The 26,347-nt window shown below is 39.6% G+C and overlaps 1 protein-coding gene across 1 annotated transcript in view; it reads left to right on the top strand.

Moving 5' to 3' along the window:
• MARCHF11 (membrane associated ring-CH-type finger 11) overlaps positions 1-24,903 on the top strand; it is a 107,415-nt gene extending 82,512 nt beyond the window's left edge. The window contains exons 3-4 of the mRNA XM_020290017.2: positions 5,037-5,229; positions 24,450-24,903. Coding sequence (XP_020145606.2) covers positions 5,037-5,229; positions 24,450-24,772 — 516 coding nt within the window. The 3' untranslated portion in view covers positions 24,773-24,903. The remainder of the gene's footprint in view (positions 1-5,036; positions 5,230-24,449) is intronic.
• Positions 24,904-26,347: the final 1,444 nt, after the last annotated feature.

Raw genomic sequence — 26,347 nt, 5'->3', positions numbered from 1 at the left:
GTCCAGATCTTTGCAGATCTGGTGACCTTAGTGGTGTATCTCCAAACAGTTATGTATAAAGAGGATATTAAATAATTTCCAATGTGAGTTATTTAACTTCTTCCAAACCTTCATGAATATTAAAGAGATGTAACTCCTTGAGATTGTCCTCTTCATGTTAATATGAACAAACTGCAGCTTTCAGATTCAAGGAGTATTTGGAAGATGCCATTTAGAAAGCTCTGGGTTAGATTTTGGAACTCTGCTGAACTGCTTTTTGCATATATTGATTTTTTTCCATCCCCACAACCACCTTTTAGATAGGTATAGCTGTGCCCATTTTGGTTTTCCTTTCAGAGGCAGCCTGTGTTAGTTTAAGTAGGCAGAGTGAAGGGGTGGAACAGAGAGAGAGAGAGAAGGCAGAAAGAAGGGCATTTTAGAAAGAATTGAGGCTTTGGAGACAGAGATCTGAGTTGGAATTTGCACTTCTTGACTAAGTGGTGGTTTGTCCAGACCCGGGACTTTATCCTGCAGTTGGATGGGTGATGGGAACTAAAGTCAGGATTCTGCATGTATGTTCCAGCATTTTCTGGGTGTATTCAGCTGGGTGGTGAACCGGAGGGGAAGGAGGCTCAGTTTCTGCCGTGGGGAAACCTGCAAGTCCCTGGACAGCAGGGAAGTACGTGGCTATCTGGGATCCAAGCGAGAAGGGAAGAAGCAGCCAGCACTAACCAGAAGTATAGACAGTGGATTGTGGGGGCCCAGAGATAGGGGTGCTGTTTAGGAGCGGGAGAGCACGAGGGGATGGCTTTTTAGAAGAATGTCATTAAAGCCAGGTGTGGACAGGTGAGAAAAGAGGAGAAGGCATTGCATGCCATGGATAGAACGTGCTCACAGGCACAGAGGGACCAAAATAAACAGCACACAGCATTTGGGAGAATAAAGAGAAGTCTGATGACACTGAATTGAGGGGCTGAGGGGTGTCCTTCCCTCCTCCCCTCTTTCCCTCTCTTCCTTTCCAGCTCCTTCCCTCTCTTCCTCTTAATCTCCTTCCGTCCCTTTTTTCATCCTTGTGCATCAATTACATGCCAGAAACTGAGGATACGTGAGGAACCAAACATTGAGCCCTGTTTGATGGTGCATAGAGGGGCAGCTCCCCTCGTATCAGGAATGTAGATTGCAGAATTACATTGAGGAACAGGGAAGGACTCAGGGCTGTAAGTCCGGCCGGAAAGCTCTTTCGGTAGCCCAGAGAAGACACACTCGGAACTTTCATCAGAATTGTCTTGGCACTGCAGAGACAGGGGTATGTGCGGTGAATTGTTACCAGAGCTCTGCAGAATTATGACACAGCCTAGGCTAAGTGTTAAGAACATGAACCTAGGAGCCAAACTGCCTGGGTTTGTATCTCAGCTCTGGTCTTGACTAGATGTGTAACCTTGGGCAAGTTGTTTAACCTCTCTCTGCCTCAGTTTACTTATTTGCAAAATGGGGATAATGATAGTAATTCCCTTGTAGAGTTGTTGTGGGAATGAAATGAGTTAATACATATAACCTCTTAGAAAAATGCCTGGCATGTATTAGTCATATGCAAATATTGGCTATTATTAGCAAATTGCTTCCAGTGCACTAAACGAGGTTGAAATTCCAAAAGAGGAGCCATTGGTCCCACTTTTGCTGGAAACAGTAGGTATAATAATTGGTTCTGTTGAAGTGAACAGCTTTTCAGGAATATAAAAGAGTCACACATATTTAAACATCACCGAAAAAATAAGACAATAGCAATTATTTAGAATCAATCTGGTTATTGTTATATTGCTTTCCTTTCCAAACATGGGAAGAAAGTTAAACAAAAGATTCATACATGTACACACACTCCCCTCATATGTATCTCTTTTAGGGGATAAAAGTGTGTTTAGCCATTGAAATTTTTTGTTCAAGTTTCAGAAATAGCTTACAAACTTCAATCCAGGCCTTGGATACCATTGGGGTAGAGAGAGAAGCCCTAAGAGACTCATCTTCTACTTTTATTGTCCAAACTAATGGTCCATTAACACAGCTCCTGGAGGCTGAGCCGGTTAGATAGTGTGCGCCTTCCCAGGGCAAGGACGCTGGGTGAGTGTTTTCTACTGGTGGAGACAGAATTATTTTTCCTAGGGGAAGGATAAGAAAAATCCCCCTTTTTGCACATACTGGTAGAAATAAGAAAGCACAGCATATAGTGGGCAAAGGAATTGCCAAGATAATATCAGTGTTCAAGGGGAAATTCCTAGGTTCATAATCAAATTTAATAATTTCATTTTAAAAAATGATTTGTCCTCATTAGCTATTCAATGAAATGAAGTTAATTTTAAGGTTCATCCATATATGAAGAGCATCCACTTACTTTTGAACTCATTTGCTTATTTGCATTATTTTTATACAAAACCAAATTATCTACAGATTTTTATGTAAAAATTTCAGGGAGCTCATTTGTATAACATATCCTTCTTTAAAAATAAGCTTCAACAATCCCAGATTACTTCTTATATTTACAACAAAAATAATTTCTATGATACTAGTAAATAATTAGGCTCCCCAGTGTACAAGTCAAAAGTTGTTCTTTTTTCCCTTAGTTCCCTGACATAACTTTAAACACATTAATGCTGTTTACAACGGCCTGGCATTTGGAGTGGAAACCATTTTACATTTGGTGTCACTGAAACTAGTGTGAAGCGTTACTGTTTCTTGCTCCTGGTAAGCCTCTTCTTCCCTGCCAAGGAACAGCTAAACCTCATGGGTGAGAAGCTTGCCGTACAGGGAATAGAAGTGGCTCACCCCTCACAGCCACTGCTCCGTGTGACTCCGTGTGTCCTGATTTTCTGTGTCCCGGGAAATGCTGCAGCCACGGTATCCAACCTCACTCCTGTATCCAGGCATCCAGGAGGGACGGACCACACTATGCCTACGCCCGCTATGTTGTTACGGTGCTCTCATGCAAGCAGGCTTGGACCAATTAATTTAGCAGGTATAATTGAAGCTAAATATAATTAATTATACATTATTGGTCTATTCAAATTTAACTTCACTAAAATTACATCATAAACCTGGAACATGAATTATTGGCAAAAGGAAAATAGATATCAGCAAAGACTCTTTTTTGTTGGTGAATCCTCCTCACCTACCTTTGATTACTCAAGACTCCTGTGATTCAGGCATGTGTATTTTGAACATGTGGCCCACCATGTGAAAATCAAACACGTACGCTGACATGCAGCTTGGACACCTTTGCCTGATGTACTTAAGTATGCTTTGTTTTCATCTATTATGATTAATAAATCGATAACAGGTAAGATAATGCATATAGACATGGCAACATCCATCTAGGATGCTATCTGTACATAGTTTTTTTTTTTTTTTAATTGCTTAACATGTTGTATTCAAAGAAAATTTTAATGGTCATCAAAACTAAACAAGGACAAGATATACTGACACTTCACATTTGTTTGGTAATGCCAAATTTAAAATGGTTTAAGATTCAAATGCCTGGTGGTTTGGAATGAATGTGTTAAAAATTATGTCAAGAAACTAGGGGAAAAAAAACTTCCAAAAACATGCTTGAAATACAGCATTGATTCATTTGTAATGACAAAAATACCATCAACTAGTTTATAATTCATTCAGAATTGTAAAAGCAAGAACCATTTTTCAATAAATCAATCTTCAGCTTAAATTAATGGAAATATCTTATAGTATTTCACCAGACTTTATTTGTTGTTTGGTTCTGATTTTTAAAAGAAAAATAAAGTAAATGACTTTTGAGAATGAAATATTTCAAATATACATTGGTATTTAATCTTTAATAAATGTAGAATTTAATAGTATCCATTAATATGCAGGGTCGAATGGATATTTAAAATGTGATATGTTAATTATTTACTTATGGTGAATCTGTGTATGAAAAAAAGAGACAGACAATGAGGGAAAGAGGGACAGTCTGATAGATTTGCCATTTGGGGTTACATGTATTCAGACTTAAGGTAAGTAATGAGTTTAAGCAAATTAAGCAATGGACACAGATTTCTTAAGATCATTTTTTAACATGATTATTTTAAACTGTTTAGAAATTTTTCTGAGAAGCCATATGTTAAAACAGCCAGAGCTCTTTCACACAAAATGACATTATGCAGGTTGCTTTGAGTTTCATTGTTTACTGGCAAACCATAACAATTCTAGTTTTGTTTCTGTTTTAATTATGCAAAAGTGAGAACATGACTAATTAATCCTCTCAAGGTGATAGCACCCTGGAAGGATTTTTGATCACTTGTGCTGTAAATCCTTTCAAATATTGATACTTAGAACACCAAATTATTTTCCCCATTGAAAAGTCTGTGCCAAAGCAGTTTGTGAGTTTCAAAGATACTCCATTTACTTACAAATTCTAAATCTTGACAAAAATTCCTCATGGATTACCCATTAGATAATAAAAAGTCAGTAATATCTGAGTATATGAAATGTACCAATAACAGATAATGTACAATTTCATAGTTCCCTTATGATTGTCCTAGTGTGTTTTCTTAAATGAATTTTTTAACTGATGTTCTTATATAACGTATTTATTTGCTTTTTATATCCGTTTCTACAAAAACAAGAGACAATTCCCTCTTTTTGTGTTATCCAAATGTGTTAAGAGCAAAATAAATTACCAGACAGAGGAGTGCTCGCCATGTATGGTCAGAGTGTATTTAATTTCATGCATGCGTGAAAGATAATAATGTGATTTCCAGGTACTAAATATTCCTCAGCCATTCACACTCCATACTATTATCTGCAATAAAACTAGATTAAACTTGCAGAATGGTGAATTACCGAAAATAATGAAGTTAAGGCAATTCATTAATCTTTATCTGCTTGTCTATGTTTTTATAGCCTGGGTGGAATGGAAAAATTCACTTGGGGGCTAGATTGCAAAGGGTCTAACATAATGAAGAGAAACATGGGGCTGGAAATGTTTCTTTTTTTTTTTTTTTAAATTATACACAGCACCTCTTTCTTACATGCCTCTGTTTTTCTTTTAGTGGCAAAGCATTTCTATAACACTGGTTGAGAAAGTTCAGATGATTGCTGTAATCCTAGGATCCCTGTTCTTGATAGCGAGTGTGACTTGGCTCCTCTGGTCAGCCTTCAGCCCCTATGCAATGTGGCAGAGGAAGGACATCCTTTTTCAAATCTGCTATGGAATGTATGGTTTTATGGATCTAGTGTGCATAGGTAAGACCACGACCTTAAACATTAACAAACTGTCAGTATAATCCATTTCTTTCAGCGATTACGTTTTCACCAGTCGGCTCTCACACAGAATGCTGTGGTTCTAATTATCTCAGTTCGCCAGTTAATTAACTGTCTGCAAGGGTCACAGTTTGGCTGTTTTTGTAAAAAAAAAAAAAAAAAAAAAAAAAGCATAACATTTTTATATCCGAGTAGTATGGAAAAAAACACCAGGATAATGCCCAAAGTGACATATTTTACAACCAAAAGGAAGGAGGAGGAGTTGAAGAAATTATTTAGGGTGAGCACTGTAAGAAGAGTCTTTTATTTCTAAGGGATGAGAGCAAATCAATTCCCCTTTACAAAGCGGGGCAACATGGACTGGTGCAAACGGCACTCCTGCATCGTGCGTTTTGGGGAGAGGACGGACAGCTGGATGTATGTCTGTCCTCTCGAAGGCTGCTCAGATTCCCCGAGGGCGTGAAGTGCTTCTTGGAAGGTTAGGGACTTGGGGACAGCTTTTCTTGCCAGCCTGTGTCTCTCTGTTTCATTAAATAAATTTGGTGGCTCAGAGAAGAAAAAGTATCAAACATTTTAGCTAAAATAGACCCCACTGAAAGATCACTTCTGGGTTTCACTCGACCAAACTGTCTTTTCTCTAACACCACGAGAAAACAGAAGCTGTTCGTGCAACATTTGTGTGGCACGTGTGAGGTGTCACAGGCACTGTGATGGTGACCAGTTGGTGGCAGGTGAGAGAGGCCCAGAGAGGGGCACCGCAGTATTGAAAGAATTCCCCTGCTCCGAGGGGGTTTACAGCTTACTTGGGTATTAAAAAGCTGAAGGGGGGCGCCTTGATTTAAAGCAGCAATTCTCAAAGTGTCGCCTGCGAACCGTTGGCAGTAGCAGCAACTATCTCACTTTAAAAAACATGCACATGTCAGGCTCCGCCCCAGACCTACTGAACCAGAGATTTCAGGGGTGGGGCCCTTCCTAGGCTCTGATGCCCACTAGACTTCAGGTAAGCTTGGGATCAATGACTTGGTTTCTAATCCTGGCCTCTGCTTGGGCAGGTCAGCTTTGTCTCTCGCCTATAAAAATGGGAATAAGAATCCTTGCTGTGTAGGTCGGGAATAAAGGAAATAATGATTATGAAATAATTATGTTATTAATTAAAAGTCATAGATTTGTATGTCAGAAACATTGAAATAACTCGGAGATAAATTAATGCCTCTATTTACTAGAGTCTTGGTTTAACTAGCAATTTAATTCTTCAGTCTTCTTTTTTTTCCTAAAAGAACTCTATACATGTTTAAAATGTGATCAGCCTGACTTCTCCCTATTTTTTCTTTTTTCTTTCCTCCCTGTCTGTAGTACAAGACTAATAGGAAAGAAAATGATCAAATTTCAGGCAAGAAAGAAAAAAAGCAGGGAGGGAAATGTCATGAGTAATATGTAAACTGAGAAGATGTTACCTGAATAATTGGCCTACTCATGTATATGAACAGTTTGCATTAAATGTGATAATGCATATGTAAGCTTTTGGCAATTCTAAATCTCTATTCAAATACAATCTTTAGGGCCTCACTCTAAATAAAGAAGAATCATAAAATTGTTCTACAAATTGAATCCCTCAACAAATTCAAAGATAGTGTTTACAGTATGAATGTTATAAAATGTGGTATTCCATTGATATTAAAGGGGAAATGCAAAATAAAAGAACCACTGGAATCCCAACCCAACCTGGAGGGAAAAAGAAATTCAGTTGACTTTCTTCATATCATTATAATACTTAAAAAGATCATACATTCCATGGTTAGAAAATAACATTTTTGTTTTTAAATTTCACAACTTGCATTTTGTATGGAGTTATTATATCTTGAATTTTGATTGCTAATGTCAGTATTTTAATCAAGATTGTTAGAATTCTGGTTTCAAGAACACGGACATATGAACTCTAATGATCCTTCAATGATAAATGACAAATTTGAACTTCTCTTGAAATTTGAGTGCTTGCTCATATTATAAAGTCAGATATCTTAGAAACAAAAACAGCTGCCATTGTTTTAGAGACATTTTGGAGAGTAATTTTTTTTATCTGGATTTTAAATATTGACCATACTTCTTATTGTCTTTTGGCTCATCAAATTCAAATTTCATCGTTCAGTGATCTGTTTGTATATTTTGAAAAATATTAAAAATATTAAGATTGAACGTTGTTTATTTCACTTGGCTATCTCACTAATTAGTCTGTTTTGGCCCGGAGAAAAATCTTAATTTTTTCTCAAGAATTTTAGAAACTCTTACGGTAAAGGAAGCACAGTGCACGCATAGGCTTCCAGTAGGCACCTGATCACAGCAGCAATAGTTCCTGCTGACACTTCGGATGAATTCAAATGTCTGCATACTAAGTGTGGACGGTAACAAAGATCACAATTACGTTGGTTATACCTTATATACTCCTGACTGGAAGTCTTAGAGTCAGAGTTAGAGTGAAATCAGGTTTACAACTCGGAGTCCGACTTGCTCAACTCAGTTTAGTTCTTTATTGGGAACTGTCTACGTCCGACACAGAACTGGGCTCTGGGAATACAAACAAACAGGAGTTGGTCACTTTCCCGCCCCCAGGAGCTCCTGGCTTCACAAGGACAGGCATGCAAGTCATTAGAATGCAGCGGGATGTGCACCATTAGGAAGGAAGCGCAGGCAATGGCAGTGGGACAGGGGAGAGGGGGAGATTTCAGGCAGATTTCGTGGGGAAACGATGGCCAAGTGGGCAGAGAGATGAAGAGATACCTGGCAAGTGGAGCTCTGGCCGGCGCTGCTCACCGTTGGAGAACGTGGGATTGGCCGGCCGTGCCAGGGATTTCAAATACTGGGAAGCATTCCCTCATTCCTATCTGTCCGAGCTTTTCAAACTTGATTACACCTAAATGAGAAGGAACAGATTGGCAGCTTCATAAAATGTTCTTTGAAAAAACAATTCTGAAAATCCACAGATTATTCTGGAGTCCAAAAATGTTATAATCTAGCTAGTGCATATAATGCTTGGGAACAGTTGTGTTGTTAAACAGAAATTTAAGGATTCACAGAACATTTATTTACTTGGGAAAATTTGTTTACTTATTTTCAGATGCCGTGAATTTTTTTGTGTGTTGTTTTCTTTCATTAACTAATGCATTTTCTTCTTTTCCAAGACATAGTTTTTTTTTGTTTGTTTTTTTTTTCTTGCTATTGATGTTCTGAATTCTTCCAAGGGTCCAGTTACTATTTTAGTTGAAATATCTGGATCAAGGTGGTTCGGTCAAGTTTCACCTTGTCTTTATAAATGGGTTGTGTCTTTCCTAAATGATAAGGAAACTGTGTTCCAAGAGAGGTGCATAAAGTAAAAATGAGCTTGAGAAGATTAAGAGGAAGGGTGTTAATGTGAGAGAATAGTTGCCAAGAGTTAGGTAGACAGCCATAATGGGGAAGGATATGTTTGACAGATGACTCTTTTTGGTTACTGATATTTTTCAGAAGACGTCTGTGGGTCAAGTCTATTTCAATCAACATTTATAAAAGCCACATCTGCTTTAAGGAAATTGAAGTATGAAGAGATATAGCTTTATATTATATTTGGGGAGCTCTTTTAAATATTTAAATAGATGGCATTCAGACTGTGATTGTACACCAGGAAAACTAATATAAGGATTTAAATCACCGAGCTGTTGTAGCCAGTGGCAGTAATTTAGGAATAGGTAATGAATCAGGCTTGTGTTGGCTCCTTCCTAAAAAGAATTGCATGGTGGACAAAGGAAGATTAGCAAACCCGGGAAGGAAGAGCAAGTGCATGGCAGAAAGCACTTGGCAGAGGATTTGGTTCTTCACTCCATACTGTACACAGTGAGAAAACAGAAGACCACCACTTCCGTTGGTTGTGTGATTCAAAGGAAGCTTGTGCCATAAGAGAAACACGTTTATTAATGACTAAAAGTTTGAGGGACTAGGAGAAGGCCACATGAGGATGAGGGTCATTTGATTCACTTGCATAAGAGCAGTTACCAACTCCTTTTAGTGCCTGGTAGAACTGGATAAGGCGAATTCAATTTCTTGTTACAGAAGCAACAAACCAAAACCCTATTACATTTAGTAGTACTCCAGAAATAGAGATGGCAGTGCTTGTACCGAATCTAACCAACACTGTAAATTAGTGGCAAATCCAAGTCTAGAAAATGTTTGATCTTCCGTGAAATATTATGGGAAGGAATCGGTTATGATTACAAAGTGACACACATGCATTGTTTTTGTTTTAATTTTCTTAATTGTCCACACAACACAACACACACATAAAATTTGTGTCTATAATCATGTAATCCATAAAGTTTCGAAAGGACCATTTCACTCACATCCCCCATTCTGCTATGCCACTCCCTTTGCAGAAATGTCCTCTCTCAACATCTTGATGTATCCTTGAGATTTTTTCTTGTTAGGTTTACATGCCTATAGGTACATAGATACTTATGTATTTTATTTTTCATATAAGTGGGATCATACTCTCCCAGGTGTTGAGCAAATAGTCCTTTTCATTCAACAATACAATCTAGACGCAGGGGTCCTCAAACTATGCCCACGGGCCACATGCGGCCCGCTGAGGACATTTAACCGGCCCACAGGGTGTTTTTGCTGCCGCTGCCTGTCCTGCTTAGCAGCCAACTCATCCCGGGCCCACAGTGCGCATGTGTGGAATGGGCGCTGAACTCTCCAACGGCCCTCCAACGGTCTGAGGGACAGTGAACTGGCCCCCTGTTTAAAAAGTTTTGAGGACCCCTGATGGATTTCCCTCTCTTATAACAGATACATATTTAGGTTGTTACCATTGGGGACAGTGCTGCAAAGACATCCTTGTACGTGGATATTTCTGTTGGTACCATTCCAAGGAGTGGAAAGTCTGCGTAGAGTAGTAAGCACATGTAGCATTTTGGTAAGTCCTGTTATAGTGCCCTCTAAAAAGTATTTACCAATTTATACTCCCCTCAAATATGCAAGCATTCCTGTTTTCCCACACCTTGCCAGCCATGAACACGATCACTTTCTTGACCTTTCAATTGGTGGTTTTAAGTACATTTAACACCATTAGAGTGGTATTTTTAAAATTAATTGTATAGCTATTTAAACTTGTGGAGAAATTTTCTTTAAGAAAATGAAAATGAGCACACTGGGTCATGCTGATGTGCAGCTCATCCTACCTGGTATCTTTGGGGCTGCCAGGGCGTGACGTGCATGGACACAGAGTAGGTGTGCCATAAGGAGAGACTGAGACCAGAGATCACTGCCTCTCAAAATCCCTGCATTCTTCAGCACATTTTAGGAGCTTTTGAGTCAGTTTCTCCTATTTATTATATTTTTAACAGTGAGGGGATTTCACTTCTCAGTCTCTTTTTAGTGTAGAAAGCATTCCCTGAAATTGCCTCAAGAAAAATGGCTTCCCCTCGATCTGTGGCTGAAGTTCTGATTCTGTTATTGGTTGTTCTTCATACTATTTTATTCCTCAAGGTAAACATAAGCATGCAGAATGGGGGAGAATAGACACACACACACACACACACACACACACACACACACACACACACTGATATACCCACCAGCAACCAAAAATATCTCGCAGGACTCTTTTGAAATGATGAAATAAAGCATAATGTAATTGTTTATGCTCTCTTACTTTTGAAAGCTACAGAGATTAGGGAATGAATTTAAAAAAAAAATGACCTGAGTTATACTAGAATGAGTATAAAATCAAAATGTCTTCTCCTTACTGTACCAATTATAGTTCATATTGAAAAAAATTCTCCTTCTGCAAACATTTCATACTCTCCAACATAAACTTTTATTTTTCCTATATTTTGAATTAAACTAAGTTTTCTTTAAATCCCTGTAAATTCTTATAGGTATAATAGCCCCTTCTAAAATCTGTTTTTAATATTCGATCATATATCCAGCTAAAGCTATTTGGGCACACACAAGAAAACTTTAGAGTTATCAGTCGGTAATATATTCACATTTCATTATAGAACTTCAGAATAATAAATAAATATAATACGTTCCTGCAGTCTTAGATTGATTGCATTAGACATATATTTACATTTAAAAAACCTAGGATAACATTTTCCCCTTGCTTTTGATATTGTTTCACTTTGCTATTTTTTTTTTCCAGGTAGAACAGCTAAAAGTAGCACATGTTTTAACATTTTGTTGACCTGGAATGTAAAATGTACATTTTCTAACTCTGTTGCTGTCATCTGAGTCACAGTAAAGAATTTTGACAAAGAATTTCAGGGTAATTAGACTCGTGATGACAAGTAAGTTCCCAGCTGTCTATGTAATGACAGGGTTGCCTCCTAACATGGTACTTTCCAGCAGTCTTCCTCCCTGCAGTTTGCTTTCTGTGAATATAGACCAATTAGCATAAGCAAAGCATAATTAAGAAGGTTAATCTACTGCTAAAGAAAAAATTTCTAATGCATTACAAACAACATACAAATGACTTTTAGACTACCTCCTTTTAAAAATGTTCCATGCCCTCTGGCACCTCTCGGCATGAGTCAGAAGTTGACAATCTTTCTTAAATTATTTTAGGTTAAAAACACTTGAAAAGAGTATGTATCTGCTGGTAAGATTTATAAAATGTGTGGGCCTTGGGCCATTGTTGATAGATGGCATTTTTTAAAGCTGTAAAATATTTATGGATAAGTGTAAAATGTATTGAATAGTTTCAAGAGAAGAATGTAAAATTACTGAGAGAACAATTAGAATGTTCCCTTGAACCCCTTAGGGCCTCTGTCCCGCACAGAATGGGCTGAGGATGTCTGAGAAGAGAAAGCTCTTTCTGAGGCCTCCCAAATTTAGTGTGATCTGACGTGGGCCACCACCTTTGAAGACACTTTCCCTATGGGAAGTGGGGACCACAGCTGCCAGCCACCCCAATACACACACACATGTCTCGGGGCCGCACAAGCAGGGCAGCTCCATCCCATTCAAAATTGTCAGCAATTTTAATAGACAGACTTGACATATGTCAAGTAGTTTTTCTTACCACAAGACAGTGGAGCCCAGACTCGACCTTTTGTCCCACCCCGATGACCACCACCGCTGCCACGTCTGGAATCTGAGCTCCCGGGGTCACTCAGGAAAACCGAGCTTTGGAAGTCAGCAGGCCAGCGTCCGGCAGTGGAGTGGGGTGCAGAAGGCTGCCTGAGGGCTGTGGCTGCACTTTGGGTTGCAGTGGTAGGAGGTGGTAGGAGGTGTTGCTGTATTTATCTCATCCCGAGTTTCATAGGAAGCACCGAAGTGGATATGTCTGCATGAATCATACTGCATGTGAGAAAAGCAGCTCAACTTAAACGCTGCTTGGCATAATAACCGTGAAAGTTGATTAGCCCAGTATTCAGTATTTCCTTTTTGAATCTTCCTTTCACTATAATTTTCCCCTCCAGACGTAAGAAGCGTATCAGCCACCTCTGCTCCAGGAAACGCTTCCATTTCCTGATCTATAATTTGATTGGGGACTTCTGTCCCTCTAGTGCCACGCTTCGGCTACTTGGGAGACCTTTGTGCAGCGTTATTGTAGGGAGGACAGGAACATTCTTCTCCTCCCGCCCAAGCCCCTCTGGGTTTCCCTTCAAACTTCATCCTAGGTGGCGCCTGGGCTAGAGGTTGGCTGCACCCGGAGCCATGACTGTTGCAGATTTGCACGCTCTGCTAGCTCATTTGGAATCATTGCTGAAATAGAGTAGAACTCCTTTACAAGCATGGATCATTATTCCTGGGCTCAGAATATCTTAGCATGTTTCATGCCCTAGGAAATGCCTCAGCTTCATTTAGAAAGAGTCTGATTCAGCACCGTGAGCCCGAAACACAAGCCAGATCTCGGATCTGTCTTGGATCTCTACAGTTTGAACACGTTCTGCAAGGCAGAGGCAGAGTGGCCCTTTGTAATTCGAAATTGTCAGAGGAAAAACCAAGTTTTATACTTCATATGCTCTGGGAAGGAGACCATTACTATTTCTGTTCTCTGGCGGTACAAATTATGGGCTTTTCTATGCCTTAATCATACTGATGTTTACTAATTTCTCTAAAGATTATTATCGTAGTTGATTATTACTGGTACTATTGCCTTTCAAACCCTGGGAAATAAAATAGAAGGGAGCTTGTTGCAGAACCTGCTTGGCCTTCAGTGCTGTGCATGGAAGGGTCTCTCTAAGCTAAGTAACTCTTCCGGCCTTCTAATGGGAGGGTCCCAGGCCTTAATCTTATGACACTTTCAGCTGTCTCTACCAACTGGGGACAGCCTAGCCAAGGAGGTATCAGTTATCTACTGAGCCACATTCCCTGCATTATTTACCGTGTGCCCAGCCTTCAGTGCAGGACAGGGATGTAAATAGAGCAAGGGGTGGCAAACTGTGGCCTGAGGGCCAGACCCAGCCCACTGCCTGTTTTTGTAAAGCCTGTGATCTCAGAATGGTTTTTACATTTTTTTAAGTGGTTGAAAAACATAAAAAGAAGTCTCTTATTTCATGGCATGAAAATCATATCAAATGTAATCTTCAGTACTCATAAAATTACGTTGGGATACAGATATATCCTTTCATTCGTGAGCTGTCACCGCGTTTCGGCAGAGACTATGAGGGTAGCACTGCTCAAAGTACTTACTACCTGGCTGTTTGCAGGAAGGTTCACGGAGTCCTGGAACACAACACACTCCCTGCTCTCCACCTGCTGGGAGGTGACAGTCAGAGAAATAAGCAGTTAAAATACATCATGAAAAGTGCCTATGGAGAAACGTACATGAGAACTAACGGGGGCAGCTCCCTTACCCTGAAAACCTAGGGAAAGTTCTTCAGACCTAACGGCGCCCCTTTGGGATCTCCTGGCTCTGTACTATTTTGCAGCAAAGAATTTCCTCAGTCAGGAACGTGAATGTAACCCTTCTTCTGAATGATGCTACTGCCCAGAACACTGAGGATGCAGGACTGTGGGTGCTGATGGGCAGGGAGGGAGGACAAACGCTTGGGCCACCAGGAACCACAGAGATGAGCATAGACACGAAGCCCGTATATGTCTTCAACTGCTTCCAAGTAGGGAGATGTAAAGTCTTAGAAAATGCATCTTCAGTGATATCTAAGATCATATTCGCTGCGATCTGAGCAATATTTTAAGCACTCTACCCCAGTTGTCCCATTTGACCCCCACAGCAGCCTCAGGCATTAGGGATACTGTCACAGTTCACGTCTCAGAGATGAGAAAACAGGCACATGTGAAGCAGCCTCCCCAAGTTCACACAGACGGGGAGGCCGGTCCCAAGATTGGAAGCAGACCCTGTCGCTCCACAGCGTGTGTGCAGAGAGAAAGGGTATTTACCTGCCTTAGCTATTATCTGTTCAAAACCCCTCCTTCGGTGCTGAGCTTGAATAACTTACAAAATGTTGTCTGTACAAATAAAGTGAAACTACTTCTTAAATTACTGTCTCAAACACCTAAGACATGGCACAGGGAATACATACCTTTAGGTGAACCGATTTAAGGTCAGAAATAGAGAAAAATCTGTCTTTGAAAGCCCAAGGTATTATAGTCATTTTGTGACATCTTCATTCACTTACTCTAAATCGATAAAGCCCCCACACATACAACATTAGTAAGGAGAATGGAAGACATGGAATATTACATACCAAAAGCCATTTCTCTCTTCCCCTTCTTCCAAGTGAAACAATTTCCTAACGGGAATTATCTATGCAAAGAATCATATCACAATCTTGAATTTTTTTACTAGGTCACAGAATAGAATATTAAGGAAACTGATCTATAAGCATTTTTATATTCAGGTTAAACATTTCATTAATATTTTTAATTATAAACATCTTACTCTTGTCATGGAATGAAATAGAAGGGTTTATAAATTTTAATTATGTGTAGCCGGTAGCTTCTGTTTGGAATTTTTATCCACTGCCTGTATGAGTTAAGAGAAATGAAAAATGAAGCCGTCAAAACTGAAGTAGCCTGTTACTAGTCACAAAGGTAAAGAGATTTTAATTAGACATTTCAATTTAGATCTTTTAAAATAATTATTGTCACTCCCCCAAATTAGAACAACAAATACATGTGTAGTTTACTCTGCAAATTGTTAAAATCATATTTTGTGAGTTTACAGTAGACAGTTTATTCATTGAAGAAGAAATGGATAATTAGTTGTATCTATTTTCACTTGTCACTAAAGTTCACTAATAGTCTCTTTGTAAGAACTGGTGTTAGTTCATATACTAGAGTGTGGGAAACAAATGGAAATCTACCAAATCCTAAAAGCTTTAATTAACACAGAAGATAGACATTAATATGCTTTTTAAAAACAAATGCAGTTTTTATTAAATGCAGGTTTGCAGAATTACTTATTTATATAAATCATGAAGGTTGTGATAATTCTCCTATCCTGATGCTACAATGTCCCCTTTAGAATAAAGACCGCAGAACAATTTACCCATCTCAGCCTTTGGTGTTACCAAAAAGATACTTTGATCTGTCTGCTTCTTAGTCAGTATAATATCCCTTCTGGCCACTGACTATTCTGTGGGCTGAGGACACTGGTGATGGTGTTTTGGCCAAGGATGCTGAGGTCCGAATTCTTGCAGAACAAGCGCACCGGACCCGGCGCCAAGAGGCAGGCTCTGTTGTGAGCTCAGTCACCAACTATGGACCTTGAGCAAACGATGCCACATCCCTTCCCTGGGTCTCAGAGTCCTCAGCCCCCAAACTGAGAGGGTGGGATTAAACATACCCAATATATATATTTTTAATTTTAATATTCGGTGACTGTGTTTGTCCATCAGGTTCTTTTTGATCTTGAGTGAGAACCCTGTGATATATGATGCTAATTTTTTGCTAACAAAGTTTATCATCTGTCCAAGGATGGAAGAGCAGAATTGAAATATCATTCAGCTGAAATTAGCTGATTCCATGCTCCCAATTATAGGAGAACTCTAGGATGTCTTTATTATCTATTAATATGAAAGTATTGGGCTCATTTCTTTCTTATATTGAAAAACCATATCCATAGATTTTTTTTTTCTCAAGCAAAGCGCTGTTGGGTAGAAACTTAGGTAATAAAACAGTTCTTCTGTCTAGTGAATTCTTTTAATCATTTCTTTTTAAAAATTCAACATACCATATCTCTTATAATGTGTAACAAAGTTTGCACTTTTTGAAGAATATTCTTTGAATATGCCGATCGTAGATTTATCTTCCAGTGTTATTAATAGAAAGATCAAGAGAGTGTTCTATCTACCAAAGAATTAAGAAAAAATAGAATAATTGATTGATGGATAGGCTTCTTAGAAAAACAAGTGATCAGATGAATAGACATTGCTTCCTTTTCACTCTCTCCGTTTTGCCTGGAAATAGCAGGCAGGAATCCTTATCTGCCTCCCAGGTTTTAGGCCTGGGCACAACCACTTTGTCCGTATTGGGGTTCATGATTGTTTGATACAGGCGGACACTTGATGGCCAGGCCAGCAAGACAGGAGGCTACAGTTTACTGGGTTTGAACACAAAACCTTTTATAGAATTTTAGCTATTTTGCCCAGTGCCAGGCCCTCCGCCCACATTTCCCTTACCAACCCCTTCTCGGGGCCAAAACCTGCTGTCACGAAATGTGGACACCCACCCCTAAACCCTTTCCAAATCTAGCACTGGACTGCATGTGTCAGTTTGTCTTTGATGTCAGAAAATATTACTTTAATGTTTCAATAAACAATACTCAAGACACTTTTAAGCTCTCATAGCACAGTCACAACTAAATTAAGGCAATCCTTGTTGTCCCTTAGCTCTCAGTGATGGCCACTCTACTCTTCCTGTCTCCCTCTCCTTTAGCAAAGTTCTTACCACGGGCCAGGCACTATGGTAGGAACAGGTACGCAAAGGCAAACAAGGCCGGGTTCTGTGTCAGGGAGCACACAGCTGATTAGGGACCACGGGCACAGGAACAAGCTGGCGCAGCCCAGGGGTAAGGAGATCGACATAAATCAGTGCAGGTATTTCCTGTGTGGCCCGGCAGACAGTAGGAGGAGGCAGTGATTGACTTTGTTTGACTGCCTCGGAGAAGAAATTATGAGAGAATCTGGATCTTGAAGCACGATTAATAGTTCATCGTGCAAATGTAAGAGACTGGGCATTCCAGGAAATTCTGTTTTTGGGGTTTGCTAAGAAGAAAGAATTAGCAGAATTCAGTGCAAGAGGAGAGAGGAGTCATACTGACCCCCCCCACCCCCCACCTCCCCCACCCCCCCTCCCGGTTTCTGGTTTACATGACTTGGGGATGGTCATTAACTGAACTAAGCCTGGCAGGACAAGATCAAACTCAGCCTGCGCCAGAATCTTTCAGAAAAGCGTCATTAGCTGTCACGTGTTAGTAGTGCAGTATTAGACTTCATCTGACAATTGGGCTTTCCCGTCTTGTTTTCTTTCCAGAAAGTGATGTCATCAGCGTTGGAGAGCCAGCACAGATGTGCCCTTTGCTTCCAAGCTGATGACTGCAGATGTCGTGGGGAGGGGGACATAGAGAGTGTCAGAGACAGAGTGAACACCAGTTCTCTTTTTGTGTGCTCTCAACGAAGCTCTGTCATCATTTAGGGTCCTTCACTATTGTACTCGTCATTTCTTTGTGTGTGCCGTTCCCTACCTTGGGGACGGGGTGGGCTGGGTCATCAATATCTGGAAGTTATCTAGACCCTCGTGTGTTTTGCGTCTTGGGAAGTTTCAGAATCATCTGTTGTCCTTGTCTTGTTTCTTGCACAGAAGATGATAGTGTCGATGTTAATGATGAATCTGTGTTTGGGCCCCTGAGCTGTGAGCTCTCATGATCAGCATGCCATTCTCAACCTGGTTTGGGGAATTTTACTTGGTTCTAGGCATCTGTGAGAGGAGCAAAGCTCCATGCCATTTATATTCAGTGACAGAAAAGTCAGCACCTACTTTATAGATGTCAGTGCACTTTAAGTGGGCTATCTCTTTACATTATTGGTTCCTATATGGACAACACTGGAGATATGTATTCACAAAATCCCTGTTTGTCATGAGGACACTGTAGTTTCCAGAGGCATGGGTTTTAGGATATTAATTTATGAGACCTTTGTTTTGTGAGCTTAGTGACTTTTGTGATGGCATGTATTATCTTTCGGTAAATTATCTTTCATCTAAGTTTTATCTTTCTGCATTTTTTGCATTAAGCTTCATATATTGTTCAGTCAAACAAAAGCTGTTCTGAATATACAGAAATAACCGTGGCTTATGGTTATTTCTTTGATTTATATTAACAAGATTCAACTGTGGGGCAGTGATTTTTGAAGTGATTACCTCTATACTCACATCTAAGTCTCTATAATTATTGGGCACTTGAATTTGGGATAGGTTAGAAAATAGTGCCAAGAAGATTAATGCATTTTGTTATATTCTAGCACAAAGATCATCACAAGAAGGGTACCTTGGATTACTGTTTCATTTGGTTGATTTTTCTCTGGAGCAACCAAACTCCAGAGACTCCAATGATACTTGTGAAAACTCCATGGTTTTCACAAGTATCAGAAAAATTAAGGAGTCAAAAGTGGGGCCAATTTATGAGTTGGCCTCTAAGCGTTCTTCTAGCACATGGAATTAAACAGAATCCAACCTGAATTCTGTTTCCAGTGTACGCTGACTTCCCGAATAACATGCGTTATATTTATAAAGCTTAGATAAATATATGCATGTGTGTATATGTGTGTGTATGTGTGTATCTATATATGTAAGTGAGAGAGAGAATGAGAAAAATCTTGATAGGAGAGAATCTAAAAACTCTTGCGCATTCTCACAATCAAGAGCCTTTTTTGGCCAAATTATCTGCTGTGAACTCTGAGTTCTTAAATTTTCCCAAAGGTTGTTTGGATTGAACAGCACACAGAGCTTTACTCTGTTTTTCTCTGTGGTCTCACCACAGGCTTGCGTTCCCTGGGAAAGCTGAGGGTGAGTGTGGCTGCCCAGAGGAGGTTCTCACCACTCAAATGAGGCTCCCCAGGCCTTCCCTCCATGGGTGGGGAGGGGAGGAAGTGGATGTTGCAGTGGCACCCCTAGAGACATAACAGTGTGGGTAACACACAGGATATTAAAGAGGACAGCTAATCGTATGTAGCTCAGATCACAGCTTATTCATATTTTAAATTAGGGCGATGGTAGTTTATCCACAAGATCTGTTTTAGTCAGTTTGGGCTGCTAAACCAAAGTACGAAGAACTGGGTGGTTTAAGTGTCAGACATCGGTTCTCCTAGTTCAGGAACTGGGACATCCAAGGTGACAGCCGCATATTTGGTGTCTGGTGAAGGCTCTTTTTCTAGTTTGGGGACAACCATCTTCTTGCTAGGCTCCCGCATGGCCTTTCTGTGGTGTGTGGACAGAGAGAGAGGGAGAGAAAGAGGAAGGGATCTCATGTCTCTTCTTTTTGTAAAGGGCACTAATCCCATCTTGAGGTGCCCACCCTCATGACCTCATCTAACCCTCATTACCTCCCAAAAGTCTCACCCTCCAAACACTAGCACCTTGGGGATTGGAGCTTCAACATATGAATTGGGGGACCACAAATATTTAGTCCATATTAAGCTCTTTTAGTTGGTCATTCTTTAGGTAGAGGAGACTGCCACACTTTGAAGATTTAGGTTGGAGAGGACTATAGAACTCAAGGTTTACATTTAGACAAATGTGGGTTCCAGTTTCAGCTCCAATTCTTATGTCTTCATGATGTAGGACAAGTTGTTAAATCTCTCTAGGTCTCAATTTTCCCAACTGTACAATTCCTCAATAATAGTACCTAGTTTTAGAGTTGCTGTCAAGATTAAATGCAAACCATGAATGTAAAGCTCTTAGCACATTGCTTGGCACAAAATAGAACCTTGGTAAAAACTTATCTTATAAATTATGAGAAACAACCAAACCTATCCAAGCAAAAGCTGAGACTGGTAACACAAGAGATGAAATTGTTTGATCAGTGCTTTGGTGGTTAATATAAGATAAAATTTGTTTGCTTTTGAATATAAATTTTGCAAGTCTCTGTTAACTATAACACTTCAGGTGTTAAATTAAACAGACAAATGGGGTGTGTGTGTGTGTGTGTGTGTGTATGTATGTGAGCACGTGCACAAGCATGTGAGCATGTGACCATACATGCCTTGGTAGCATTCGCATCATTTCTTTCAGTAAATAGCTCAGAGTACACCACCATAAAAAACTTAAACTAACACACCACTTCAAAATTTACAGTATATTTTACTTACATAAAAACTGTTTTTTATTTCAATGAAACTGGAAAGTATTTAAGCCTGCTTTGCTTTTCAAGATTATTCCTTGACAAAAATGTTCCTTTGTACACCAATAAGAAGATGTTCCAATTAAATGTTACTGGCAAGAAAATGACAAAAACCAACCAACCAACCACATGGGCACATGCACACTTCTCAACTCTCCAAATTCCTATAAATCACACTTTGTGGACATTCATACCATTAATAATGTAGCAAGCATCCTAAAATATTTAATACTTATATTTTATAGAAGTTATAATTGCTTTTCTCTTCAGGCTTAGTGACTCAGATGAAAAAGTAAATCCAAGTCTGCTCTCATATGACCTGAAATGTCAAGGTGACAAATTCATTTGATCATCAGTAAGAAAGCAGCCCAGCGTGGCTTTTAAAAGCTGGATTTTCAACACAATGAGCCAGAGCTGAATGGCTCCTTATCTTTGAATGATCATAGTAGTCATATCTTCTCACTGTGCCTTTTGTAACCACTGGTTGCAAAACTGATAGTTGTAACTAGTGGTTACAAAAGGCATTTGCCACAACTCCAGAACTTTCAAAGAAGAAACGGTCAAAATGCACGTTACAGAGGACAGCCTTGGGAGTGGGATGGGTTTCATTGTATTACAGTAAAATGTAGGCTTCTAGAGGGCCAGGACTTCTTAAATGATCATGTGGAATAAAACAAAGTCTAAACATCATTCATAACTTAATGCAATTAAGAAGCAGCAGCCCATGGAGCGGGATATTCAAGAGGATTATGTCTTCATGACAACTTGAAGAAATTCTCTCTCTTTAACTTCAGTTCAAAATATACTATAAAGACCTGCAGGATTTATTTCTGCACATTGGGTAGATTTATGTATTTAGAAAAGACCTACCAGAAATATATTCCCAGAAAGTGACTGTAAGCTCTAGTGATTGGTCTGATTTCTGGCCTTGCAAAGGAAATCAATAAGAAATAATAGGATCCTGCGAAATGAGTGGTTTCTCCCTGGATAAAGCTCTCCCCACCCACCCCCATCGCTGCTCTTAACCAGAATGGACCTGTCTTGGGCTGTAATTGTTTTGTGATTAGTGTGAATGAATGCTCCTCATCACATAGATTCACTATTGATTTTTTAATTAATAATAATGTCCTGTAGTTACTATCTCAGAGGAAATCTGAGTGCTTTATAGTTGATGAATTCCAATTTATCTTCATACTATCTGGTTGAATGTAAAGATTAGGTATTCCAATTTCATTTTAAGGAGGAAAAATCGAACCCAAAAGGTTAAATCATTGGGCATGGAGATTCAGAAAGCTAATAACATTATCACCAGTTAAAATCTGGTCATCTTGACTTTTGATTCCTAAAAACATCTGGTCAGTTAGGTCAACTTTAGATTGTCCCTTTGGAAAAGAAGTAGATGGAATTATGTGAAGTTGTTCTGATTAACGGAAGTTTACATTTCTCCCCATTATTTTGATGGCATACAATAATTATGCTTAAGACATTTTTACTTGCTAGACCACATGCACTTTCTAATGGCCTATGTCAATATCTTTGGAGTGCTTCTACGTCTCCTGGTAGGGAGCAATGCAAAACTTGAGTTTTGATAATTCGATTGGTGTGATTCTTCAAGGACTGGTATATCTCCCTCACCTACCTAGTACTGTTTTAACTCACAAAAAAACGAAATAACCTCCCCAACAAAAACATGCTCAAAATCCTTTAGTCGTTGTATCTGTGAGAAGGTTAACTACCGTCCTTTCAGTCCCCCATTCCTCCAGACTCTGATTTTCCCCCTTTCTTCCATTACAAGTCCTATCAATTTTTCCTCTGAGTTTATTGCTTTATTTCTCTGTGCCCTGCTTACTGCTACCACTCTGGTCTTCACGTGTAAGTCGGCCACCTCCTTTGTTGTGTCCACAACTTCCTCAATCTGTCTTGTATTAACTTTCCTAATAAATTCCCTGTACTTTTTGAAGTTTTGAGTTATTCAGGCACAACACACACACAGAACAATATGCTGAACATCCATCCATACCTTCATCGGCCAGTTTGAAAGATGTGAACATTTGAGATAAAAGTTGAAATCCCTCTTCGGAGCCCCTCCCCGATCTCATTTCAGTCCTTCCCTCCCCACTACCATGAATCCGCTATTATTGTTCCCATGCCTGCTTTTGTATATTTACAAAAATGTACGGTATCCACTCAAAGTGTTTCTTTTTGAAACTTTCATTTTTTTTCATTGTGAGTGATATTTTCATTATAGTTTTGAAATGTATCCATGTTGATGCATATGACTTCATTCCCTTTTGTTTCGTTGCTGTAGTCCATTGGTTCTACAATTTTTCTGTTCTTCTGAGGATGGACATTAAGATCACTTGTAATTTTCCCCTCCAATACAAGCAATGATGTAACAAATGTCTTTGGCCATGCTTCCTTTTTCACCTTTGTGAGAGATTCTCTAGGGCATGTACCCAAAGGTCTAAATGCTGGGAGGTAGGAACTGCTCGTTTTCAAATTTATCATTACGAAGTGGTTGTGTCAACTGACGTATTTGCTTACCTGCCTTACTTCACCAAAAATGGGTTCTTCCTTGACCTCTGCACCGACTTTCTGTGGAATTTCAACCTTCTCCAAAAAGAGAGCCCTTCCTCACTTCTCTCTCTGAGGGATGTCCCCCGGGGACTCGCTTCATGTGAAGGGTCACAGATTCAAAAGCTTTCGGACAACACACTGAAATGTAAATGTGTGACAGTGCAGGGCGTGTGGTAGGGCAGGGGTGGACGGTGATGGCCCCGTGTGCTAGTGCCTCACACCTGACTTACAGGCCACCAGTTCATAGTCCCTGAGTTTCTCATGTTAACTTATTTATTTTCCTGAGAGTGTCTCAGAAACGTGTAATCATTCGATCCCCTTTGTAGCAGCGAAGAGCAAGGATCTTGGAACCAGCCTGGCTGAGTTGAAATCCCTGCTCCTCCACAACTACTTGTGTGCTCTTGAGCAACTTCCTTCACATCTCTGTGGCTTCATCTTGTTTGTGAAACGGGGGAAATGCTAGCACCTACTTCCTAAGTCTGTGCTGAGAATCACATGAGATAATTTACATAAAGCTCTCAAGTACATTTTTCAATACCTTTTTGTTGACTTGTTGAGGCAAGCACAAATCACAGAAAGTCATATTGTTCCTCCTGTGTGTCAGGCATTGTTCTAGGACGTGGGAGACGGCACCCTCAATACCTGCAGTGTCTCTAACTCAACAGAGCAGAAGAATCACGGTTTTAGAACGTAAATTGTCATGTCACTCCTCTATTTAGAATACCCCCTAATGAGGTCCCATTGCACTGGGAATGAAGTCAATGTCCTTGTGAAGTCCCACAGGGTCCTAGTGATCTGCCTCCAGTTGCCTCTGATGTCAGGGGCATCAGAGATCTGAGATCTGATCTCATCAGCTCACTGATGAGGTCAGATCTCTTTCCTGAATTAAGCTGCCAGCTGGGTCCAAGCCCCTAACATTTTGCTTGGCACACAATGGGCAATAAAGAAATATATGTTAAATCAGTAAATGAACCTAATGATTCTCCTAAGGCGATATGAATGCCGAAGGCGTATTCTGAGCCATCACGGAGCAAGTAATTATACCTGTGATAGCTTAACTCTATGCATGTTAGTGTATCCTTATTCTTTAAATATAGATAATTCCAGTGTAACATGGGTGGCAGCAGCTTACCATTAGCCATAATATTTGGGTAGAAAGACTGTCATGTTCTTGAATGATGATGGATAACAGAGAGTTGACTGTTTCTTGAATCTCCCTGACTTGTCTACAGAACAACATTCCCGACCTTTGATTATCACCAGTCTCTTTTTCTTCTCCCTCAAATTTTAGGTCTTATTGTCCACGAAGGAGCTGCAGTTTACAGGGTTTTCAAGCGCTGGCGAGCTGTTAACTTGCACTGGGATGTATTAAACTACGACAAAGCCACAGACATCGAGGAAAGCAGCCGGGGAGAATCTTCCACAAGCAGGACTTTGTGGTTGCCATTGACAGCTCTGCGGAACAGAAACTTGGTCCACCCAACGCAGCTAACCTCGCCCCGGTTTCAGTGCGGGTACGTGTTATTGCATCTGTTCAATCGGATGAGGCCCCATGAAGATTTGTCAGAAGATAACAGCTCGGGGGAGGTTGTGATGAGAGTGACTTCCGTGTGACAAAAGCATAAAATGATGCAGCGTGGACCACCCTGCACCTTTTGGAATGTAATTGCAATGAATGGTGAAACCACAGCACTTCTAAAAACAAACATCTATGAACTTTTTAAAATTTATGCTTTTTATATGAACATTTGAATTGCAAATACATTTTTCTGAAAAAAAAAAAGAGTCCTCTTGTTCTTTGTTTTCCAATTTGTCACATCTTTTATGAGTTGGTACTTGAAATCATTATGCATATAATTTAACTCTACTTGGTTAAAAGAATGATGAGAGTTATCCTTCAGGCGAAAACTATTTTTTTCCTGCTCGTTTTAAATATATTTTTATCAAACGTTTTGCTCCACGTGTAATTTTTCAGACATGTTACGAATGGGTAAGAGTTTAGGATGCTCTGGGCAGGTTCCAAAGTGCCAGCTGGGTCAGGTACGCAGCGCAGAGGTGCTTCTGCTCGTGCCTCGTGCTGGCTGGCAAATCTGAGCACGGCATTTTTGCTCTGATGAAATAGCTTGTCACCAGGAATGCAAGTTCTAGGAATTATGGCTTGTTTCCTAATTTCTGAAACAATACAGAGCAGTTGTAGAAATATAAAAATAAGTGGCATAAAATAGTTCTGCTTCAGTACGTATTACATCAGCAGGGCATCCTGCATATTTATAACCCCCAAAGCTTACCAAAATGTTGCATCTAGTACCTGTAATCATAATACTGCCTGGCATTTGCGTAGCCCTCTAACAGACCGATCACAATTAATTCAGTTAATTATTAGTGTCTCGAAGTCCATGTGCGCCATCTTAATTAGATTTTCTTTTCTAAGTAAAGGCTTATAGACCACCTTAATCACTTAAACACTAATCCTATTACTTGGTTTAATGAAGTCCTATGAAATATTTTCGCCAGCAGTGAGAAGTCTTTCTCTTTCACTAGATGAGTATTTTTTAAATGAAAAGAGGAAAAGAAAAATGAGCCTATTGACTCCCCAGGAACAGGCTGCTAACTATTGGTATCTGGGGATTTTCCACCTTTTTATCCACCTAATGAAGGTAATTGGCACATTTTAATGAACAATGGCAGAGCAGATGAGAAGGAAGGAAGCCACACTTTCCCTAAAAACGAGTTGCACATGCTGGTTGTTTGAAGTAATTAATGACTAGATTTAAAAGCATATAAAGCCAAATGTTTTATATTCTATTTTTTAAAAATAACTTTTTAGTGATTAACAACAGAATAAATAATGTTGACATAATATAGTAGTTCACAGAATAGCACTATTATATTATGTGATTCTTCCATAGAAAATTCTACCAGTACTTAAAATAATATTTTTCCAGTTAAAAAACTGTGTTGCAAATGACAATGATGTGACAATTTGCAGAAATGTGAAGAATGAATCATGAAGTCACAAAGGAAGGAAAATTCAGCCATTATTTAGGGGCAGATGTAGGAGGTGAGCGTGTTAAACGTTCTATTTCAAACTTGCTTGTTTTAATATGATGTTCCCTGAGCACCATCCTGGGTGAGGTTCCTGCACAGTTTATTCACTAAGGTGAGTATCAACAGCACAACATTTCATGG

The sequence above is a fragment of the Microcebus murinus genome, chromosome 11 (genome assembly GCF_040939455.1).
Source record: "Microcebus murinus isolate Inina chromosome 11, M.murinus_Inina_mat1.0, whole genome shotgun sequence".
Taxonomy (NCBI): Eukaryota; Metazoa; Chordata; class Mammalia; order Primates; family Cheirogaleidae; genus Microcebus; species Microcebus murinus.
This window is presented reverse-complemented; position numbering and strand designations above follow the sequence as displayed.